Here is a 22,880-nt window from a genome sequence, read left to right as displayed (position 1 = left end):
ACCAGGACTTGCAAGTTGTCACTGGGGGCGTGTTGTCAGATATCAAGCTGAACTTCAAAATGGTGTGGATAACTTCTTAGTTTTGGTGTTGACATAGAAACAAACCAAAAAAAGGCATTGCTTTTGCTTGGGTTTCCTTAGTGCAGGTCCTTTCACACGTGTCAGTAGGATGACTCAGGTGCTTGTAGCTGTGATTGATAGAATTTGTGTGATAGCAAGAAAAAATTTTGTTTTCCTTTTGAGGACAACCAAAAAGCTTATGGTTATGGTAGGTGCTTTCCTACCCAAAGAAATTCATGTACTGCTTTCAGGATGGTGTTTTTCTCCCCTCCTGGCAGTGGTATTAGATGCAGATCACAGTTTCATATCTGAACTGGATGTGATTTGTGCATGTAACTTCTTCTTTCCTCTCTCATGTGCCTGGAGTACTCCCTATTAGTGGTCAATGGGGGGCACCAGGATTTTCTTTAGGGGTGATTGACGGGAACATTCTCCGTTGATGGGGTATGTATCTTGATAATTTGTTCTAATACACGCAAAAAATATTTTGCAGGATAAAGAAGCATTGCAACAGCAACAGTACAATAACCTGCTTCAGATCTCTGCCCTGCAGTCTAAATTGGATGAAGCGAGGCACAGAGTACCCACTGAAGGCAGTTCTGATCAAGCGCTCAAGGAACAACTGCAGGCGGAACAGGAAGCCCTTGAGATGAAAGATAGGGAGGTAAGCAGTTTAACATGTTAGTAGATCCCTGCAGAGATCAGGAACAGTGTCCTGGGTTGCAGAAAGATTCTGTGTGTTAGCTGAGAATTTAAGCCAATCAAAAATGCTTTTGAGCTCATACGAACTGCGTAATGTGTAATTATTGAATCTTGCTTTTACAGTTTGAACGAGTCATTGAATATAACTTTAGTGATTGTTGTGTATTGGGTTTAGTATTGCAGGTCTAATTTCTCTTAATTGCTTGTAATTACCTTTAGGCATTAGATGTGGTTAACATGTCTCAAATTGTTGCCCCAAACTGTATCTGTGGTCGTGCCTTGATTTCCTTCCCTCTCCCCTCTACCCCAGACATTTACTATAAGCTTTTAAATTTTTAAAGGGGGTTGTGACTGGCACCCAAACAGTCAGCCTTGTAATTCTTCCAAAACCAGGAAGCTTTGGTTTCCACTTGAGGAGCTAATACAGTAGCTCCTTGCTCGTTTGCACTCTTTTAATTAAAAGTGTCCCAAGTATTTTATTCATGTAAACTGATTAGAGAGAGTCTAAGCCATGGAACTTGCTGTAGTTAGTTGCAGCAATTAAGATGGTGAATTAAATTTAATATTTTCTGCTCAAATAAGGGGATTTAATTAAACAACTTTGCTTTTCTTTGTTTTAGATTGCAAGCTTACTAGACCAACTAGAGCAATGTAAAGATAATTTAATCAATAAGAATGAGGAGATATTGCAGCTGAACTTGCAGTTAGAGATGCAAAAAAACCTTAGCACTTCCAGCATCAGCCAGCTTCAGTCAGAGAACGCACACCTGAAGGTAGGTTTCTTTAGTTTTAGTGTGGTCCAACTAAACCTCCAGAAATCCCTACTGAGTCTTTATCTCGTAATATTACAAATGCGTGTTTTGGTAGTTTCTGTTGTCAGTATTTTTTTGCTGTTACAAATGATAGATTTATGCTCATGACATTATCTGCTATGGTCATCTGATTTAAACACAAAACTTAAGTGGTTTTTGTTTCTCTCTCTCTCTCTCTCTTTTTTTTTTTTTTTTTTTTTTTTTTTACTCTTGCTAATTCTGAGTGTTTTCCTGCATGTGGACAGCTCTGGGCACTGTTTAGAAGGGATATTAGCTTCAGTTCTGTGAGTCTAAGAGGCACTAAAAAAGGCTGAACTGAAGCATGGTGTCTCACTCTCCTCTTCCTTTTGTTCCCATGACCTTTCCAAAACTCTAATACATGAGAGGGGAAAAGGCACTGCTACTGTAAATGCATATATTCCCAATGGAGTGGGTGTGATGGAGTTTTTGCTGGGTGCTCTCTTTCACTGGAAGACAATGATACTGAGTTTCTGAGTGATACCATGAGTTACTCAGTAGCTGCTGCTTCTTAAAGGTCTTTCTTTCCTTTAATGGGATAGATGATTTACACAATGGCCTGTAATCACAAGAAGTCACTTGCTTGAGACTTACTGGGACAACCACACTTTCTTCCTTTGTGGGAAAGGTGAAGTATCTTGCCTCGAAAAGGAAGACTGTATAAAAGCAGTGAGGAAACCTGTGATAGGCCTTTTATAGGTTGTATCACTGAATAGTTGATTTTCAGTGGCAGGCCATGTCCAGGACACCTTTCCAGACAAATGCAGGTGCTGCTATAAAGTTTGTGATCCTAAAGTTCCTGCACATCCAGAAAGGTGATCCTTCTTAGAGCTCAACTGTTCAGAATAACTTCAGTGATTCTTCAATTGCAAACTACAGTGTTGCTGTTCAGTACTGCAATCTTGCTGTGTTTCCAACTTCTACAGCCAGAGCAAATGTTCTAAGTTTTAAAACTGCTTGGCTGATAATTGTGTAGCTAGTGTTTGTCTCTTACTTTGAAAATTGACAACTATTGTGCCAATTTAATCAGGCGGTATAAATCCAAATGAAGTAGCTGTATTATTTACTGATATATCTATTTTTCTGTTACATTGTAATAAGAACATTTAAGTAAAGCCCGTAGTTCTGTCCTGCCATTATTTTGGATGAAAGTCCCTTGTAATCATATTGATGTTTCTTCTGTTCAGGAGGATCTAACAAAACTTCACCTGAAGCAAAGTCAGGACCAGGATAGTAGTGGTTCCTCAGCTTTGTCATTCCCACAAGCACTGCTTAATGAAAAGAATCAAGAAATCGATCATCTGAATGAGCAGGTGAAGAGACTTCAGCATGAGCTGGAGAACGCTGTGAGCCATAAGGTAAGAGTGCCTCCTAGATGACCACTGTTTAATTTTGGGGTGGAGGAAGGGAATGCACAGAATCATATTGCTAATAAAATCTAATAGGTGTTTCTTATAGTAAAGAGAATTTTGAGTAGGTAGCTGGCTAAAGTCCACAGATCTTTCTGCGGTTAAATGCTGAATACCTAAGTGATTCAGAAAAACATGATCCTTCTAATAATTTTAACTCTTATGCACAATACTAATTTTGCCTGCATGTATTAAAACTCTTACCCTTTTGCTCAGGCTGTGGAAGACCAAAAATCTGAAATTGAAGAACTCCGATCTCTTGTTGAGCGCCTTCGTGGCGACCAGGAAAGGTTGCATAAGGACAAAGATGAGGAGGTAGAACAGCTTCATGGAGTAATTGAGAAGCTTCAAAAAGAGCTGGCACAGTTTGGACCAATACGTCATGAAGTTAGTGACAGCCAAGATTATCTTGATCAGCTTGGTTTGGGAGAACCAGTGCAAAACCTTCAGAATGAGCTGAAGAAGGGGTTGGTAGATGGTCAGGGTGATCCTGATCCAAGCAGAAAAAACACATCACTGATCTCCAATGTGAAAGAACTTCAGGAAGAACTAGAGCTTGTCTCAATTGCTCGAGAAGCTTTGCAACACCAATTAGAAGAGAAGGAATCACAGTTCAGAATAGAAATGGAAATTTTAGAACAAAATTTTCAAAAAGAACAGGAGTCATCAAAGCAGCACTTTGCAGAGCTAGTCTCTCTAAGGTTAGAGTACGACACACTTCAGAAAGAATACCACGTTTTCCAAACACACTTTTCTCAGAGAGAGGCTGAAGCAAGGATGATTTCTTCTCAGATTCAAGAACTTGAAGATACTGTTAGAGAGAGGGAAGCAAATATTCTAGAGAAAGATGTGCAGATGAAGGCAATGGCAGATCAAAGAGTAGCTGACACAAATGAAATGCAGTGCTTGATAAAAAAGGTAGCAGCACTTGAAACTGAGCTGGAAAAGAAAGATGTAGATCGAGTTCAAGAGGTTCACAATCTTCAGTCAGAAGTTTCTAGACTTGATTTCGAGGTGCAAACACTGAATCAAAAGGTAGTAGTTTATCAGAGAGAAATTGATGAACTGCAAGGTTGCACTGCAAAACTGAAAGATCAAATTGGGGAGCATGTGAGAGATCTTGAAGCCTTACGATTGGAAAGAGATGATCTAATTTCGCAATTGGAGACCTACAAGTCAAAGGAGCAAGATAGTCATGAAGAGGCTAATCTTCCCAAGCTGGTTTCCAAAACGGAAAGAAAAGGTGAAGTTCATAAGGGAGTAGAGAAACTGGAAGTACTGGGAGCAACTGTTGATCAGTCAGCTGAAGTTCTGATTTCTCCAAGTGAAAAAATGGTATGTGGTTAGTCTTCTGATAGTGTTACTTTTTCTTTCCTTTTTTGCTTCTTGAATAAGCCAATTTGTGTTATATAAAGCCCTGTAGTTTGTTCTTCTCAGTGTTGTAATGGCAGAAATGAAAGTGCTGTTTAGGTGCCTGTACTGGTACAGGGTGAAGATACCATGCCATAAAAATCGATCTTGTGAATCAGAACAAAGATCTCTGTCTCTGTGACCTTTTTCCAGTAGCAGCTAGGCATAAATGCCTGGAAGAACTCAGAACAGGGGAACATATGTGGAAACTTCATCCATTCAGGAAATCTCCTTTGGTTTTTCTGAGCTGGGTGTGATTTCAAGCATGGATCTAGGGAAAGTACTTGAAAATAGTCCATTCTGTGCCACATTTTAGTAGAACTCTTTATTCACTCTGAATCTTTTTAGAACCATTTGTTCTGAGGATTTTACTGTGAACTTCAATTTAATTGCCCAAGTTTGGGAAGAAATAGGATGCAGAAGACGTGTTTCAGGGAGTTAGGGGCATCTGTCATGTACTAACTTAATGCATGATAAGGCTTACTTACGGAGGTGGTAACTGTCAGTAAGAGCCCTGAATATCAGAAGAGCTCCTGAGTGCATGGGAAATAAAGTTAGGTGCCAGTCTTAGGTAATTTGGAGGGTTCTTACTCAGCAATAGGTATAAAAATCTGAGGTTGATGATTTATGGTTTGCTGCCCTTGCCTAGCCAGGGGAACAGGAGGGTGGCTTTTCAGCACTTGATAGGAATTTATGTTCCAATAGAATGTTGGATTCTACTGAAATCCAGTAATTTCAGTAAAACTATTGGATTTCCAAGTTGGACAAAATAAGTGACCTGTAATATTGTTACCACTAATTGTAAACATTTACTTAAGAGTGGCAGCGTTATCACAGAAAGTTACATGTTATTTTGCCAGATTACTTTATAATCCAGCTGTCACCAAAGGATGCTGTTTCTCATTTAAAATTTTACTTAATAAAAACAATTTTGTTGTTGTTGTCTCTCTTCTATTGCCACCACGCTACGCAGAAGTACGTAGAATATATTGTATTTAAATTGCACTTGAGTGCTATTTCTCCTTATATAGGCTTTTTTTCTTCCTACATACAGAAAGAAATCAGTGATTTCACTTAGTAATTATCCTGTGTTTATTTTCTAAGCAGGCATGAAAAACATTTCTAAGCAAAATGTGTCTTTTGTATATTTATTTAGAAGTTCTAGCTGGGATCAATAACATTTGTCTAGGTGGCAATCTTGACCTATTTGAGGTGGTGATCTTTGATCTGTTGTGAGAGATGCATCTGTAACTGTATCTTTAAAATCACAGTTACTGTAGACACAATTCTGAAATTTTAGAAGTATGAAAATATATAATCTATACTAATATGGAAATTGCTCAAATGAGAATTATGTTTTCCTTTGAATGCAATGCAGGGAGACATAAAGGCTACAGAGGCTTTGGAGAATGAAAGGAGTGTAAATATAAACATGGCAAGTCGTCAAGAAGACTTGAAAGCTGAATTAGTTTCTGCAGAAATTGAGGTAGGATTCAGTGAAGAGAGAACTAGTCAACTTCATAAGGATATGAAGTTATGCTGGAGTTTGAGGGACAGTTAAATGTTTTGTTTTTTTTTTTTCAAGCAGATCCTTGGGTTTTCAATATTTAAGTTCTTATATTTCATGTCAATGATATTTTTGTGCCTTGTGCAAAATGTCTTCGAGTATGCTGTGACAATGCAGGCATGGTCATCAAAGAGAATACACTGAGTCAAAATAAATAATTTAACTGGATCTGCAAGCATTCATTTATAATAATGAATTATGGGCGACCCCTCCCTGTGGAATCGTTCATCCTGACAGTAGTACAATATTCTGAATGTCATGATAGCTGAATGTCATGATGAGATGTGTTATAGAACCTACTTCTTTAGAGGCTAAGCAACCCTTTACTTAACCTTGAACATATTGTATGGGAGTTGATCCAAAATGTTAACCCTGAAGAAGCTTTGTGTAATAGTGAACGTAGCATAAATTCAGTAATCTTGGAGTGAAGAAATCTCCTCCAGTTATTCTTAAATTCAAAAATGAGAATCACAGAATGGTTGAAGTTGGAAGGGACCTCTAGAGATCATCTAGTCCATCCCTGCTCAAGCAGGGTCACCTACAGCATGTGGCAGAGGACAATGAAACTTAGGAAATGTGTTAAAAAGAAAGATAGAAGCTTAGACAAAAGGGTAATATATTTGTTTCTGGCAATTCAGTTGAAAAGAACCTAGGACACTTCAGCTAAGAAGGATGATTACATGAGCAAAGGGATTAAGATGAGAAAGGGAACAATTATTCACTGTCTAGCACAATCTAAGAGGTATGGAGGGTGAAGTGAAATTTCGATGGTGACAGGTTTATAAAGAACTAAAAAAAAGTATTTTTGAACAATGCATTTTAGCCACTGAATCTTAAGAGGTCACAAATGCAATTGTATTTTTAAAGTATTTTAGACAAAGTCACTGAAGCAAAATCCCCTCAAGAGCTGCTAAACCAAAAGATACTGAAATAGGTGGTCTGGGATGTGTGGCCCTTAGGTTGGTGTTGTCCTGCAAGATTCTTCATCAGAAAGATTGACCTAGTCCTGTAAAACCTTCTTCAGATATGATGGACATAAATTCTATTGAAAACTAGGAAGATTGTCTACACAGTTATGAGTAATACTGATGCAAAGATCAGCTCTAAGGAAATGGGTACATTTGCTGATTAATGTAGGTTTTTTTCCTCCACTGATAATATTTACCTCTTAAACAGCATAGTTAGCTGTCATATAAAATGTACTGAAATACTGTTATTTTTATTTAAAACCTGAGGCTAATAATAAATCTGATTATTAATTTTGAGAGATTTTTTTAAATGCATTTTTTTAGTTTGTAAAATAAAATTTAATTCCATTGAGCAATTAGTATGTGTTATTTCCTTGTAGGAAAAGGATAACATCAGAGGTGGCTTAACAGTTCACGATATAACTCAGGAATCTCAGATTAAACAATTGCAAGAAAAGGTCTCGGCTCAGGAATCGAACGTGGTCAATAACTCTGAAAAGCGGGAAGATTTGAAAAAGTCTTGCCATCAAATGTTGCAAAGCCGTCAAACTCTTGATTCGCCAAAACACAATTTGATCATAGGTTATAAAGGCACTCCAAAAGACTTCCAGGATTTAATTGTGGATATGACTTCATGGGAGTCACCTGAGATTGTGAGAAAGCAGGATACAAGCATGGAACTTCACTCAGTGCTTCACTTGACTCCCTTTACAGAAGTGGATAGCACAGACTTTGAAATGATGCCCACAAGGTCATCAATGCAAGAAGATACTCCTGGATTTGTGGGATATCCAAATCTGTATGAACATGGCAGTGAGGAAGCAGCAGTGGGAGCAGATGTGAAATCTCTGGTTTTCTCTGAAAGCACCTATTCTATTGATGATGACCACGATATAGAGAAAATTTTGGTAAGTTATATTTCGTGTTTTGTTTTATTCTATTCAGACAAGACTGGCCTGTCCCCCTCCTAGATTATCTCTGGGCCATTGGGTGTCAGTGTTAGACACCGACAAGAGGCAGTACAGTATCTTTCAGAATGTGCAATCATCTATTGGCTCTTCCCTCATTAGAGAATTAGACCAAACTCTGAGCTGTATTAAAACGTCGTTTACTACTCCTTCTAGTGGTTGATAAATTTATGTTATTATTTCAGATGTTCATAGCCGAACAAAATCTTTATTTATTTTGTTTATTTATTTTAATTTTTAACCATGGCTCTTGGTGAACTGTAAAAGCTTTCCATCCGTGTGGTAGAGTGTAAGACAAAATTGTCTTACAAAAATTGTCTTTGTGTTTTTTTTTTGTTTGTTTTGTTTTTTTTGGGCGGGTGGGAGGTTGTTTTTTGTTTTGTTTGTTTGTTTTGATGGAAATGCTCTATGTACTCATGCCTGCGTCATTTGATGGGAAGATGAAGTCTATACAGCTCTGCTTCTAAGAATCACAGGAGTCGGGTTAGAAGATTCTATTATTATTATTAATAGCTTTACAGTATGCCTAGAAGCTCCGCTTGTGTTACAGATGATTTTAGCTGCCTTAGGGTATTTTTAATGACAAAACTCAGAAGGAAAATTAGTGATCCATATGAAAAGACACTTTGACCAAGGTGGTGAGTTTGTGCTGTGTCTTGTCAACTCCAGTCAGCCTGCTGCTGGAAGGAAGGGATTTATTTTGCCCCTTTCCCTCATTTCTGGCCTGTGCCTTCCTGACTCCACCCTGGGCTGGTTCTGGAACTCTTGGAACCAAAGGAGTTTGGCTCAACTTGCTTCACTCTTTGGAGCTTTTCAGCTCTTTTAGATGAAAACTGATTAAGAAGGGTTGAACTTTCATTAATTCAGGCTAGCCTGAATTGCTGGGCAGCTGCATGTTTGCATGATCTCCCAAAGAAGGAAGCAGCATGTGACAGCTACAGGTCAGGAAAGGGGTGCAGGATCTTCACTTTTGGTGGGAACTGATAGCTGGCTTGGTGCAAATGCATTGTGAAGCTGAACCTTGCATTAATCCAGAAAGTGAGGGCATGTCCACTTGTTCCTCTTGACCTCAGTCTAGTTGTAGCTGATGTAGCTCGCTCGTGGGCTGCCACCTGTGATGCATTTGGGCTAGTTTGGGTTTGCTGGCTCATACAGGGCTAATCTACCTCTTAAGAAGGTGGTGCGTTATGCAGAGTGCCATTCTGACAGAAAAAGGAAACCTGGCCATCGAAAATTCACTTTTAACATTATACCTATGGACTATCTCAAATAGGTGAAGTTCTAATATTGAGTTGTTTGGGTGTGAACCGAATAATAATTAAAACTGCATATTGAAAAATGCAACCTTTATTGAATTGAAAATGAAGAATCTTTTGGATCCTGCAGCACTAGCAGGCATGTTGTAAAATTTCAATTTGATTTTTTTTTTTTTTTGAGTCCCATCATGAGGTATCGTTAAGGTTAAAGTCACCAGTACACCCCAGCAGACAACCAGTGAAGAACTTTAAGCAGAGACTTTTTTTTCACACCTTGATGAGAGCATTTCCTCATTTACTGTGCAACAGAGCTTTTCATGTTACAAAAGATAGTTTTGTTCTTCTTACAAGTCATATATGTAATATTTATATTCCTTTCATTTTCCTGCAGTTCAAAAATAGTTAAAAGGAATATCTGTTCAAAGGAAGATTCGAAAAAAGTGAGGGGGGCAAAAAAGGCAGGAGAAGCTCTAGTTTTGTTTCATCATGGTATTTCCTGTCTGTAACACTGTGCTCAAGAAGATATTTGTCAAAATTTACACCAGAGACAAGGTGGTTTTGATTGCAGAAAACTCTACAGCAGGATTCACAAAACTAATACTAAAAATTATTTCCAAGCAGGTGAGAGAAACTGATAATCTAACTTTAACCCCATCTGATTTGCAAGATGACACAAGATCAACAGCATCAGCCGTAGAGATGGCAAGTGATGGATTTGGCAGCAGTAAGTTTAATGTTGTTTATTGGTTCTTTCCTCCTATGGGTAACTTCAGTCTCAAAAATATTGTAATGCTGTCTCTTTCTTCCATAGTCTTTCATTTGTCAATCTTTTGTTGGTGTACTTTTCACCAGGTTTCTGGTTTGCTTAGAAAGACTTTTATATCCATGTTAAAGGAAGTCTCCTTTTAACTTTTCATCCTTACATGTGGAAAAGGAGCACAGGGTTTTAGCAATTCCTGACTTACTTGCAGCATTTTCTCTAGTGCTAAAGGCAATTTATTACCTTTTTACTTGTTTCAGTTAGTTTAGTGAATCTAGGGTTAAACCTCAACTATCTAACTTCAGATGACCCTTCATGTGTACTAGCTGGAGAAATCATGGTTGTTTTTACAAGTGTTTATACTAGTTTTAAATTTCCTTCAGATTCATAACATTTTGGGATGTCTTTTTCTTTAGATAACAGCTCCAGTTTGACAGCTAAACTAAAGCAGGAACTGGACGCATCTGACCATCTAGATCCTAGTTTCTTGGCTTATCTGCAGTACCGGGGAATAGTTCCAGATATTGTGGAGTCCATGAGAGAAAAAGAAATACTTTCACCACAGCTGAAGGTAATATGTGATTAATGTGAGCATTCCAAGGAATTTAGACTAAAACAGTAGAAGTGAAATGCTAATGTAAAATGAGGTTAGCTGCTGCCTTTATATTATAAATTGCCAAGCTTATGCTATAAACTGCCTTCCAGAATGTATAATGGACTTTATGCTATTTGGCAAAATGAAGAGAGACCTGAAAAGCCAGAGAATTATTTCTTCTTCAATTTCTTTCATGGATCATCAGTCTAGACCTAGTGACAGTGAGGTCTGAGCACTCAGACTCAGGTGTTGAGTATTTAGCCAGCAACACATTGAAGTCTTGAAACTGCTTCCATTGTTAATGTTTACTGAGGTGTAGCATGTTTTGGCATTGCCTCCTGATGTAGTCATTATTTTGACTCCAGTTACAGAAACTGTAACTCAAGTCATTCAATAAAGTGCCAAGTATGAATGCAAAGAGTTAAAGAAAATCTCTTGGTATTGTTGTTATAAAAGCAAGTAGCATAGAGAGAGCTCTGCATTGAGGCTGGGATATTTTGGATGAGATCTACGCAGTAAAGGACTCTAATCTCCTGTGACCTTCCTTGGAATGAGACTGGGAAACATCTGCACATGATGTAATAGATTGTAAACAGGGAATTTATTTAAAAGAGATTATTTTGCCTGACAATGTCAGAGGAAATAGTTTCCACTGAGTAAATTATCTAGACAGATTACTTTGGGAGCTGTTATTTCCATGTAATTGGCTACAATAAGTCAAGGTTGTCTAAATATGAAATTCAGTTTTTTAGCTTCTGAGGGTTGTCTAGCATCACTGGGGTTTACTTCAGACTTGATAAAATTTGGTTTATGGCCAGCAAAGTTCCAAAACAACAGAGGTAAAATAGCAGCACTTTGGCAGATTTGCATTTTGACTTGCACAGCAGTAAGATACATTGGTGTAGGCTGCTTTTTGTACTTCGATGTTGTGTGTGTTGACTGTTTTCTTAAATACCGGGCTTATTGGTTAGGAGATAATGTTCTCTGGTAAATGTTGCTTAATAAATGATGCTTATGTTTTGTGTCGCATGGCAGGGCAGAACTGTGTGCCTCTATCTAGATTGCAGCCTGGGACGGCCTCCTTCATATCGCTGTCCAGTTGTGCCATCGCACTCGTACGCTGTTGAGGTGTTGATGTTTGTCTCCTAATACTGTGCATTTTCTTCCTTCCTAGATGGTACTGAAGATGGTATATGAAGAGAGCCGCAAGATATTGGCTTTGTCGGAGCATCCTGTTGATCTTGGGGACCAGAAAAGCATTAATCAGTGTGGAGCAGCTGTGGAGGGATGGCAGAAGGAAGGCAGAGCTTTTCTGGATGCTATACAGTCACTGAGAGATTACCTTAGCAAGGTAGCAGCCAGAGGCGACAAGGTATCACAACAGAGATGACTTGTGCCCTTTAGACTTTGGTTACCAATTCTTTATTTATACATACATACATACATACATATAAAGAATTGTATGTATAAAATAGGTATAAAAACATACAAAATGCATGTATGAGGAGCAGAAGAAACGGGATTCTTTCCTTTCTGAGGTTTGAACAGGCGTCTCTAACACCTTCTAGTCTGCTTAAATTACAAGGTAATTTTATGCAGTAATTATATGAAAGACACTTTACAGTTGCAGGCCATGTAAAAGGTGTTGGGAGGGCTGTACATGGGTTGCAAGTTAGCAATTGATGCTACAGATGCCGATAAGTATGCTTGTTTTCTGCAGGAGCATTTGGATAATACCACTGACTGGAGAGGAGAAATTCTCCAAGCAGTACACAGTGTGTTTGAGAAGGAGAGAAATGTGTTACAAATTGACTTAAAGTCTCACCTCTGCAATCCTGGCTCTGGTGATGAAGGTTCATTAATGGAAAAACTGGAGCATATTATGAAACAACAAGTAAGAAAACCTCTTAAAGTATTATGCTCATAAATCTCTTCTTCTATTCCACCATATATTATTTTAAGAGTGCATATGGGCATAATGCATGGATGCTGCAGTTTTACAGTTTTAGAACATTTGTTCCTAAATGCTACACTTTGCACATTAGATTGTGTTATATTGATGTGCTTTTATAATCTTTATTTTGGGTCCATTTCTTCTCAGGCTTCATGTGTGTTGTATTATAAAATCTATTGATTGTTATATTTGACAGCCAGAGAAAGTAGTGATCAGGAGATTGTGGTAATGAAAAGGAAATAATTGTTGAAGCGGGTAGGCTGGAGGAAGACTTCTACTTGGAGCATCACAAACTTCTCTTGCAAAGTGTGTATTTTGCACAGACCCTGAATATATTTAGGATTGTTTCATTACAGTATTGAGCTTTTAGTTGCAGGCCAGATGGTTTGTAGTAACTATTATATGTAAACTATTATTAATAACAGGCTATTTGGAAGCCAGTTAAATGTTTTTTGTGTTGCTTAAAGTTTTGAATTAAAATGGGACATCAACATAATCATTTGAAGTTGCCTTTTTATAAAACTACTTATGCAAAGGGTTCTCCAGGCTTTATTCTTGTAGGAAAAAATAGGAATAGCTTTGCAGATTTAATGGTACTTGGGTTCTTTTCAGGAGGAACAGCGGCAGATGGTTGTAGAGCACCTTTTCTCCTCGGACAGGAATAGCTTGCTTTCCGAAATACAGGACCTTCGAGCTCAGCTACGCATGACACATCTTCAGAACCAGGAGAAGCTGCAGCAGTTACAGGAAACTCTTACTAACGCAGAAGATCATGGGAGCAAACAGGAACACCAGCTTCGGAGAACAGGTAGCAATCATCGAGCTCCTGTCACCTGGGCTTCTCTCTCTTTTTTTTTTTTTTTTTTTTTTTTTCCTTTATTGCCTAAAAAGATAAAAGGCAAAATAAGTTGTTCTGCAAAGAAACAAGTGCTATGCAATACTTTAATTCCCTCCTAAGATTTTAACAGAGGAAGAGAGAAATCTTTCTTCTTTCTAATGTTGGTGGTTAAGATAAGTCTATGTGAAAGATGACAAAAAGCTCTAAAGTAACCCAAAGCAATGTTTTTTTAAGGATGACTCTTTGTCAACCAATGTATACATCCAGAAAACCCAAGAAAGATGATCAGAAACCCTTGATGATTATCAGGGGATATTGTGTATACATTTTGGTTAGTAAATGGATGATTTTGCTTCATGATGCTTAAAATCCATTAGTAACAGGTTATTTGGAGTATATTACAGTTCCCCAAGTAGCATCATCCGGCTTTCATATCCTTCTTGCTTTGCCTGGTCCACTAACAGCAAAGCTGTGATGTGTATAGGTGCATCTTTTTGCTTATCTATACAATCTTTGAAAAGAAACTAAGCCTCTGGACAAGAATGCTTTAGTCCACCTAATTTACCTGCAGTTTGAAGCAGCATAACTGATACCATGTTGCCATGTGCTCTGTAATGCAAATGATTGTTAAAATTTTCTTATCCCAGTTGAATTATTAGAATACAAGCTTCAGCAGGAAAAATCTATTGTAAGTGGCTTGCAGAGCACCCTGGCTGAGGAGCAGAACAGAGCCTCTGAAACATGTGAACTCTTGAAACAAGAGCAAGCTGCAGTATCAGCCCTGAAATTGGAGCTTTGTGAAAGTAAGCGAGAGAATGAAAGGCTGCAAAACTCTCTAGAAGAGCTTCAGAGGGAAATAAACCAGTGCTGGTAAGAAGCAGGGGGTTTATTTATTTATTTATTTTCTTCTGGTTTGGGATTTTTTGTTGTAGTTCTTGTGGTTTTTGTTTAGTTGTTTATTTCGGGTTTTCTTTCCTGAGAGTGCTTTGGCAGATCCAAAAGAGCTTTATACTTATTGGATCAGCAAATGGATTAGAGCTTGGACAAACACAGTTGTCTTGCAACTCTTCTCCTAGGCCTTTACACATCTCATAGCTCTAAACTACTTCTGTTTACCTGTAGTCTTGTATGGTTTTCCTCCCTCTTATTCACAACAATGTTTTTCTTTCCTCTTACCAGGTTTGCTTTGCCAGGTAGTTAGTTTATAACTGTACTTTAAGAGGAAGAAGAGGGGAATTTCTAGTTTTGTGTGCAGGGAGGTAAGCTGTTTTCAGGTTCTAAATAGCTGTAACTGGAAAACTGACTTTCTGTATAGCAGAGGTCATCGTAGGGAAACGAGCCAATAGACCAACTGAAAAAAAGCAATTCAGCATGGCTTGCTTGTATCACTAATGAAGGATGATCTGGTCTGTGCACAGTTTGCATTGTCATCTTGAATTTTGCAGTTCTAAATTGGAAAAGAAAGAACAAGATTTGACAGCTGCACTTCAAGATCTGCAGAGCGAACAGCTGAAGGAAGCAGAGCTGCGACGTTTGTTTGAGGAACGACAGTTTCAGCATAAGAAAGCAGAAGATGAAAAGACAAAGGCCTTGGAGGTAATTCCCTACATCATAATGCTTCTAACCCAGTTAACTTCATGAACTGAGGGAGGTGAACTAGCCAAATGTTGGACTGTAAAGAAAATCACTCAGATACATGTACTTGGCAGAAAAGAACCTGAACCGTTCCAATGTAGCATATATTTTTGGAGGTTAACCAAACTTTTTTTTTTCCCTTCTCCTTTGTTCCCTTTTTTCTGGGTTGAGCACAAAGCAGCCTTCTCCTATATTATCATGACTCAGTCCTTGCTGAAGACCCATAAATGTATGTTTTTCTAAAAAAAAAAAAAAAAAAAAAAAAAAAAAAAAAAAAAAAAAAAGGCGGGGTGGTGGTGAAAGAAAGATGATCTAACATATAAACCTTTGGTGAATTTAAATCAAAGCAAGCTGTATCAGATGTCTTCAAAACAGTCTTTGTTAGATGTCCTCAATGGGGATGCACAGTCTTGACTCACTTTCTTGGCCTGCCCTCTTATTTACAGAGGGGAATTGCCCTTTACATTTCTGATAGGTGGTCTTACTTTTTTTTCTCCTGCTCGAGTCGTAGGCATGGGACTCGCATCTTCCATAGTGTGTTCCACAAAGAGACCAGTTTAGCCAAGGCATGCAGCAATTGCACTGCCATAGATACAGTTCTACAACAGATTAAACTGTTCCTGGTCTGTGCTGCCACAGTCCTCCGTTCCCAAATGCTTCCTTTGCCCAGCACTGCAGAAAGCCAATGGTGCCAACGTGTGCCAGATTGCTGCTGCCTGATAGTCTGAGCTGGCTTTCTGCAGCAGCAGATGAGAGCGGGTGCTGATCAGAGGGAGGGTGCAAAAGCCCCTGGCAGGAGTAGAGCACTGCTAATTCTGAGCTTTTCCAGCCACTGTGGGGCTGTCTCTTGCCTTCTGCTGCAGAAAGGTCAACGAGAACATGTTAGCTGGCATGACAGAGCAAGGGATGGACTGTTATCGGCCTGTGCTGCCTTCTTTGAACAAATGGCTGTCAAACTCAGAGGTTTAACACCTACTTTAATTGCTGAGATTTTCAATTATTTTTAAACCAACATTTCCCTACCCACCCCCTCCTTTGGTTTGTTACTTTATTATCATGATGGTAACAAGCATGCTGCTGACACTTGTAATTAGAAACTGGTCTGGTATAGCAGGCGTTTTCAAAGGTCAATTATCTTCCATTTTTCAGTTTTTCAGTGCTTTATCTATACTGTTAACTCCTGAATTTCTTCCCAGGTAAAGCAGAAAGTTGAAACATTGCTGAAAGATTTCCTGCCCTGCCAATGAATCCTCAGGCTAGAATGTAATATGCACTTCTCTCTTTTGAACAGAAGCTGCAGGCTGCCTTGGAACTGCAGGCCGTCCACAACAGTCAGCTGTCTGTGTCCTTGGAGCATGAGCAAACGGTGAACGACAACCTCCGCAAGGAGCTTCAGATCGAACACTCGCGCTGTGAAGCTCTGCTGTCCCGAGAGCAGAGCAAACTGTCCGAGCTGCAGAAGAATTTGGACGCTGAGAAGAACCGTTCACTGGAGCTCCTGAATTCCTTGAATCATGAACGCATCCTGACGGAGCAGTTGAGCATGAGAGCCAAAGACAGTGCTGCTTATCAGCACAGGGAGTCACTATTAGAGCAAGCCTTTGTGCGAGAGCTCCAGGCCCAGCTGGAGGAGGAGAGGTCCCGAACCAGGGAGCTTGCTGCTATCATTGAGAAAACGCATCAGAAGGCCATTCTTTCCAAGAGGCAACTGGAGGCTGAGATGCAGATGTGCTGCGAAGAAACCCAGAAGGAAAGGGAGATCAGCAAGAAATTGCGAGCTACGCTGGAGTCTCTTCAGAGCCAAAAGCAAGAGGTAATCCGTTCCTTGGAGGCACAGAGGGAGAGAGAGGCAAAGCTAAAAGCCGACTGGGAACGACTGCAGTCGCTCTTCAGGACAATGAAGGAACAAGATAAGGACAAAAAAGAGGAGCGAGAGAAAGAGAGAAGGCAGCAGCAGCAAACGGAAGTAGAGAAGCAGAAGGACTGGCAGAGAGATCAAGAGAGACTGGTGAGAACACCTGGTCAAATCTTCCTCTTGATTGAAATAGCCACAGACTGGAAATTAACCCTGCGGATGGTGGTCTTAAGTTCAAATATTTCCTTCCCTTAAACAAAGTGTTCTGAAGAATGCATTAGACAAGCTGTTTCCCTGAATTTCTCTATATACAGCTGTGTTGTGGGCTTGTGGTTGATAAACACTGACTTATTTCCTTGCCTGTGCTGGGCAATGCTGGTTGTTAACAGATGGAGAAGACTCCTAGTTGAATATGGCTTAAAGGCAATACGGAAGCAAACAAGGTTTCATACCTTTATGCTTACTTTGAGCTCTAATTTTGGTTTGTGAGAGTACCAATTTTCCCTGTTTTTTTATTTCTTGGCACTCTCACTTTCATTAGAGAAAAAGGGGTGGTTACTGGCTCTCTGGCAATTTGCCAGTCATTAAGTTTGAAAATGTATAAAGACCCCCAGAAGCCCCAATCCAGAATCATTAAAGGGCTTCAAGAGAAGATAATTCTATAATCTTCCTCTTCTGAGTGGTCCATGGGTTTAAGAAGTACTGTGTATATATATAAAAGTGTGTGTTGTGGTGTGTATATGTATAATATTTTAAGTTGCAAGTCACTATTTTTTATTTCTATTTAAACAGCAAAAATTGGAACTGCAACACCAGAGGGATGAGCACAGGATCAAAGAGCTGCAGGAAATACTGGCATTATTAGAAGAAAGAGAAAGAAACTTTCCACCTCCAAATTCTCAGCAAGAAGTTTTGCATGCTTTGAACAGAGATCGAAATGCCAAACAGGCTGTGACAAAAGCAGCTGAAAAGCTGCACTTGCAACAGCAGCAACAACAGCTAGAGAAGATAAGACAGCAGCTGCTTTTTGTAGCTGTCCGTCTGAACGAGTTCATATATAAAACTATAGATAAGTGAGTAGTTATTGAAACACTACTTATAGTAACAGAAGTTTCTGTCCTGCTTTTGAACCTAGGTCACGGCCAAAAGCCCCATACTGAAGGGAACAAACAGTGATACGTTTCCTTGGGTGCTTAGAAGATTTATCTGATTTGAAATCGTGGTTGCATGGTAGTAGCAGTCTCCGTTTGAAAGGTTGCTATCATGCTGCTTTAGCCATTCCTGTCAGCAGCTTCTGGGGTTGAATGTTCGTTGCACTGCTGGAAGTGCTTGCGTGCCTGCTTTTCAGGTGGACCAGGGACATGGTCCTGCTTCCAAAGAACCACCGTGAAAAAAGCCTTGTGAAACAGTTGTGTGTTAGACTGGTAACTGTGCCAAATCAAATAGAGAGCTGTCAAAAACCAGGTTATCCCCATATCTACAGGATCAGGGTGGGAACCTACACTGAGCTTGGGAAGCCTGGGGGACAGGAATGACTCAGTAGGTGATAGTAACTTTTATTGCTAGAGTAAAATATGGGTGGTTTGTCACAGCCTGAAATAGTGTGATGGAATTTGACACTGGTGTGAAACAGCCAACTTCTGATAAAATCCTTATGCATCATTATTTAGAAATTTTGTTACTAAAAATGAGTAAAATTTGCCAATTTCTGTGCGTGTCCATTAGTGTTGTGTGCTAAATAGTACTTTAAGACACATCGGAAAATAAAAACATTACCCAGTAGGGGGAATAAGTATAATGTGAAATTTCTACAAATGAACCTAAGGCTGAAAAATTATTTCTGTTTAACAGAACAGTTAATGATTGGTCTGCATCGAATGATGAAGCTGTAGCCTCTTTACTACAGACATTAAAGGAAGTAAAATCAAATTTATTATCTCCTCCGGCACCTCTGGTAAGGAAATGGCAGATATGTGTTGGTTATCAGTAAGTTGCTGTGTATCGTGTGGGTTCCTGTACATATGAGATGTGCTTTGTATTTTGGGGGTTCTGGTGATTACTGGGAAAACTTTAGAGAAATTGTTGTCGTCTTTTGGAAATGAGAGGGAAAAAAAGCAGGAGAGGAAACTCCTGTACCGTTACCATCTTTCTATCAGCAAGTTTTAGTAGCAGATGTCTGCTTTTTGCTATATCAGAGAGTTTGCTTATTGCAGGTGTTTTTTTATCCTAACCATGTACTATATCAGGATTATAAAGGAGGATATCAAGTCCTGGGATGTGTTGCCTCCTGCTCTCTATGCATCCAGAGACACTTAATTTTCAACAAATTGTCAAGTAACTTGCAAAAAGCAGTCATGATTTGTCTTCTCAAGCGGGGAGATTAGCAGTATTACAGATAATTATCAAAGACCAAACCAAGGTCTACTGGTAGAAAATACACCTCAAAAACATAGCTTTTGAATTCACTTTTATTCACAGGATAACTTACAGATAACCTATACTGATAACCTATAGAACAACTATTATTTACCTAGTGAGTACAGGGCAAGAATTTAACTTGGAAAGAAAGGAATAACCAACTTGAATATCCTGAAAAAGTTCAAACCTCTTAAAACCGCTCATATGTTTTCCTAGATTAAGTTATTAGGAGAGATTGGCTTTGGCTCTGTGTACTTGTGCCACTAATATATAGACTTCATTTCAAGAAATAAAACACTAATCACCTAGAAAATAGCTTTATTTTGTTTTCTTGTGATCTGCTGCATCATCCATTCATATAACTGCTGACCATTACATTGATGATCAATATGAAGAAGGATATGAAGACAGAACTTTCTCCAAGAGCTGGACCTGAATTTGTGGGTCTCATTCCTACAAGAGATGACTAACTGCAAAACTAAACAGATATGAATGCATTTTTTAAAGCGTACTCCTGTGGATGCTTCCATTTTTTACTTTTTTAAAAAAAAATTCTTGCACACATGGAAGAAAATAAGTTTATTTCCATTTCTAACTCTCTGGGGGGCTGCTGTCATTAAAATGTACAGGATCCCTGTAAAACTGGTTTGACAGATCTATAGTGAATGGATCTGCAATTTGATTAACATAACTTTTAAACATGGACTGCTTTTTTACTTCCCATTTTCCCATACGATTTAACATCTGGACAATGCTGTTGATTTCCATCTTACTGTTTTTTATGTACTAGTTTCTCTATAAAATTAGATTATTTTTCAGTTTGAGATGTTTGCCTGAAGAAGTAGCATGCAAGGGCAATCACAGCTCACTTTCCTTGGGTTTCCCTTTCAGACCAGAGTGCCAGATGACATCGATTCTCTTCAAGAACTGGAAAGAGCTGCCTGGCAGCAGGAAAAAAGCATTTTGCAAAATGCCTTGAAACAGGCAGAGTCTGAATTGGCTAAAGCTACTGCTGAAACTGAAAACAAGCCAGGGGTAGAATCTTCCAGCCCAAAGGTAAAATGATAGTGCTTCCCTTCCAGTGTCCTGCCTGTTGAACAGACTTGCTGCAAAATAAATTTGAGAGAGAACTGTTACCAGCTCAAGATCATATAAACCTCTAGAGAATTCTGTCCTTGGTATCATCACTCGGGGGTATTGCCTAAGTGATTAATGTCACATCTAGAGTAAGTTAAGCAATTTAGTAGTTCTATTTTAGGCTCCATTTGAATTTTCTTTATTATAAATATGATAAAACTTGCTGCTGCAGAGGAGCCTGGAAGTCTGCAGCTCAGATTCCTGAGGACAGAAGTAACTGTTGGATTATGACATTTAACTTTCCCTTATTGCCACAGTCCTTTCAGTTGCCTTTTAAAAAGATGAATGTCATTATAGAGAATGTCATTATAAACTGCAAATTAAATTGGGAATGCTGTTCCCCAATTATCCCTTATCGGAGAAGTTCCTTTATAACTTTCATGGTGTTAGAAAGAAACTTATTATGAAAAGTGACCTTAACTCTTTGGGGTCTTTCTACAGCTAATACTGAGAGATGCATATGTCTCTTCTATGTGCAAAATTATGAAAAATTCTTCCTAATCTTTTCTTATGTTTAAGAGAAATTTGATCATAAGGAAATTAGAGGAGTGCTCATCCCAATATGCTTTCTGGTTAATACTTAATAGACAAAAACTTCTGTTTTAATCCTTAAAGAGTAAAACCATTTCAGAGTTTCAGATACGAGAATTTTGCTCTGAAACTTTCAGAAAATTTAAAGCGTTTTAATTTAGCCATAACCCTGGGTACAGAGGTTCTTCCAGTTGCTCTCCTGTCAGCAAGACTCCTTAGCCTAGCAAAGGCTTCATAGATGTACACAAACTTTTATATATGGCTTCCAAACTGCTAGAGTCTAATATCCTCCTTCCCTCTTCTCTACCCGCCACTAGATGCAGAGATTATATAGGAAGTATCTGCGAGCAGAGAGCTTCAGGAAGGCTCTGGTTTATCAGAAGAAATACCTCTTGCTGCTTCTTGGTGGATTTCAGGACTGCGAGCAAGCGACCCTCTCTCTCATAGCACGTATGGGAATCTACCCCTCACCTGCAGACCTGCAGCTTTCTGATTCACGCTCCCGCCCTTTTACCAAGTTTCGATGCGCCGTCAGGGCGATCATCGCTGTATCAAGGTAAAAACAAAACGCAGTGAGAGCAAAACTCTCATGCAGTTTGCTTGGATATATTAAAACAAATAAAGAGAGAATTTCCATTTTATTCCTCTGATTTTTTTTGCAGCATTTCATGTTAATACTTTATTTAAAATGATTTTTTTCTTCAAAACAAGTTCAGATGTGACTAACTAAACATAACCGTGGCCAAACTACTGCCTCTGAGTCAGTGCTAAGTTTGATGAATGCTAAAATGAAAACTTAAAAAAAGTTGCTTCTGTGTTTTTGAGATAGATGCAGTGGTATTATATCTGAGAAACAGGGAATGACAGTTACAGCTGTATATCTTTTCAAGTATCACCTTGATCTTTCTGGGCTCATTGTTACCTGTCGTTATCTTAAGATGCATAGATCCATCTTCCTGGTAGGCTTCATCCATGAAAAAAACATCTGTTTGTATCATACGATAGTATAGGCTATAACTTAATTCTGTAGACCCAAGCTGAAATCTCCTGGTTTTTCTCCATTCCTGCAAGGCTTGCTGCATTATTCTGTTGAAGACATTTCACACTAGCAAAGTGAAACATGAATTAATAAACATTGAAACATTAGTATTATCAATAAAATGTTAGTGTTAAAACATTTTGTTTTGTTTTTAATGGTTGTACAAATTTGTTTTACTACCCAGGTTAAAGTTTTTGGTGAAAAAGTGGAACAAAGTTAACCGAAAGAGCACACAGGGTGAAGCCATCTCTCACAGTACAGGAGGTAATCCAGGTAAGGGTTTTGAACAAGTATGTTATTTTAATTCTAATTTCTTGGTAGTAATGTGCTTGATTTAAAAAACAAACAAAAATTGCACAGAAGTAGTAACATTTTTAAACCAGAAATTTGCTTCCTATACCTAATGATTTTGACTTTACAATGACATTGTAAAAACTTATAATTGAAAACTTGCAAACCTTACTTCAGCAGCAGCCAACTCTTTATTACAACTGCTCAAGCTGTGAAACAGCGTCATTATGTTCATAAAACTGATCAGAAAATTGTTTTCCCTTAGTTTGAAGCTACCCGTAATGGAAATTACTGCCATGAGTTATTTATAAAGCCAGGAGAAATCCTGGTGTAATGGTATCAAAATTGGTACATGAAGTATCAAAAACACCGAAGCCTTAGATGGGATGCTTGTGTTTGTGTTGCTGGAGGTAAAAAAGTATTAAATGGTTCCAGAAATTTAGAGGAGACTTCATCTGATGACAGATATTCAACAAATACTTTCTAGAGTTTATTTACTGTTACCATAGATGGCAAACCAGAGCTGCCAAATGTGTGATCTGATGCAGTTTGGTAATGGCTTCGTTCCTTTTAATTCCTTATGGATGTGTTTGTGTAATATATTAAAATATAACACAATGGTATTTATGTTATATGCAATATTCCATTATATGTAAT

The 22,880-nt window shown here is 38.6% G+C and overlaps 1 protein-coding gene across 1 annotated transcript in view; it reads left to right on the top strand.

Moving 5' to 3' along the window:
* Window positions 1-22,880, top strand: part of PCNT (pericentrin) — a 77,007-nt gene that overhangs the window by 51,070 nt on the left and 3,057 nt on the right. Inside the window, exons 34-51 of the mRNA XM_088536700.1 lie at window positions 554-724; window positions 1,383-1,535; window positions 2,780-2,950; window positions 3,218-4,336; window positions 7,327-7,854; window positions 9,789-9,894; window positions 10,347-10,501; window positions 11,700-11,897; window positions 12,246-12,419; window positions 13,092-13,287; window positions 13,965-14,187; window positions 14,763-14,913; window positions 16,244-16,960; window positions 17,600-17,880; window positions 18,659-18,761; window positions 20,117-20,281; window positions 21,211-21,449; window positions 22,117-22,205. Of these exons, the coding sequence (XP_088392826.1) occupies window positions 554-724; window positions 1,383-1,535; window positions 2,780-2,950; window positions 3,218-4,336; window positions 7,327-7,854; window positions 9,789-9,894; window positions 10,347-10,501; window positions 11,700-11,897; window positions 12,246-12,419; window positions 13,092-13,287; window positions 13,965-14,187; window positions 14,763-14,913; window positions 16,244-16,960; window positions 17,600-17,880; window positions 18,659-18,761; window positions 20,117-20,281; window positions 21,211-21,449; window positions 22,117-22,205 (4,939 nt within the window). The remainder of the gene's footprint in view (window positions 1-553; window positions 725-1,382; window positions 1,536-2,779; window positions 2,951-3,217; window positions 4,337-7,326; window positions 7,855-9,788; window positions 9,895-10,346; window positions 10,502-11,699; window positions 11,898-12,245; window positions 12,420-13,091; window positions 13,288-13,964; window positions 14,188-14,762; window positions 14,914-16,243; window positions 16,961-17,599; window positions 17,881-18,658; window positions 18,762-20,116; window positions 20,282-21,210; window positions 21,450-22,116; window positions 22,206-22,880) is intronic.

The sequence above is a fragment of the Tinamus guttatus genome, unplaced genomic scaffold (assembly GCF_059628265.1).
Source record: "Tinamus guttatus ecotype Peru unplaced genomic scaffold, ASM5962826v1 Tinamus_guttatus_pri_ptg000702l, whole genome shotgun sequence".
Classification (NCBI taxonomy): domain Eukaryota; kingdom Metazoa; phylum Chordata; class Aves; order Tinamiformes; family Tinamidae; genus Tinamus; species Tinamus guttatus.
Note: the sequence above shows the minus strand (reverse complement) of the source record. Positions and strands in the feature narration are given on the sequence as shown.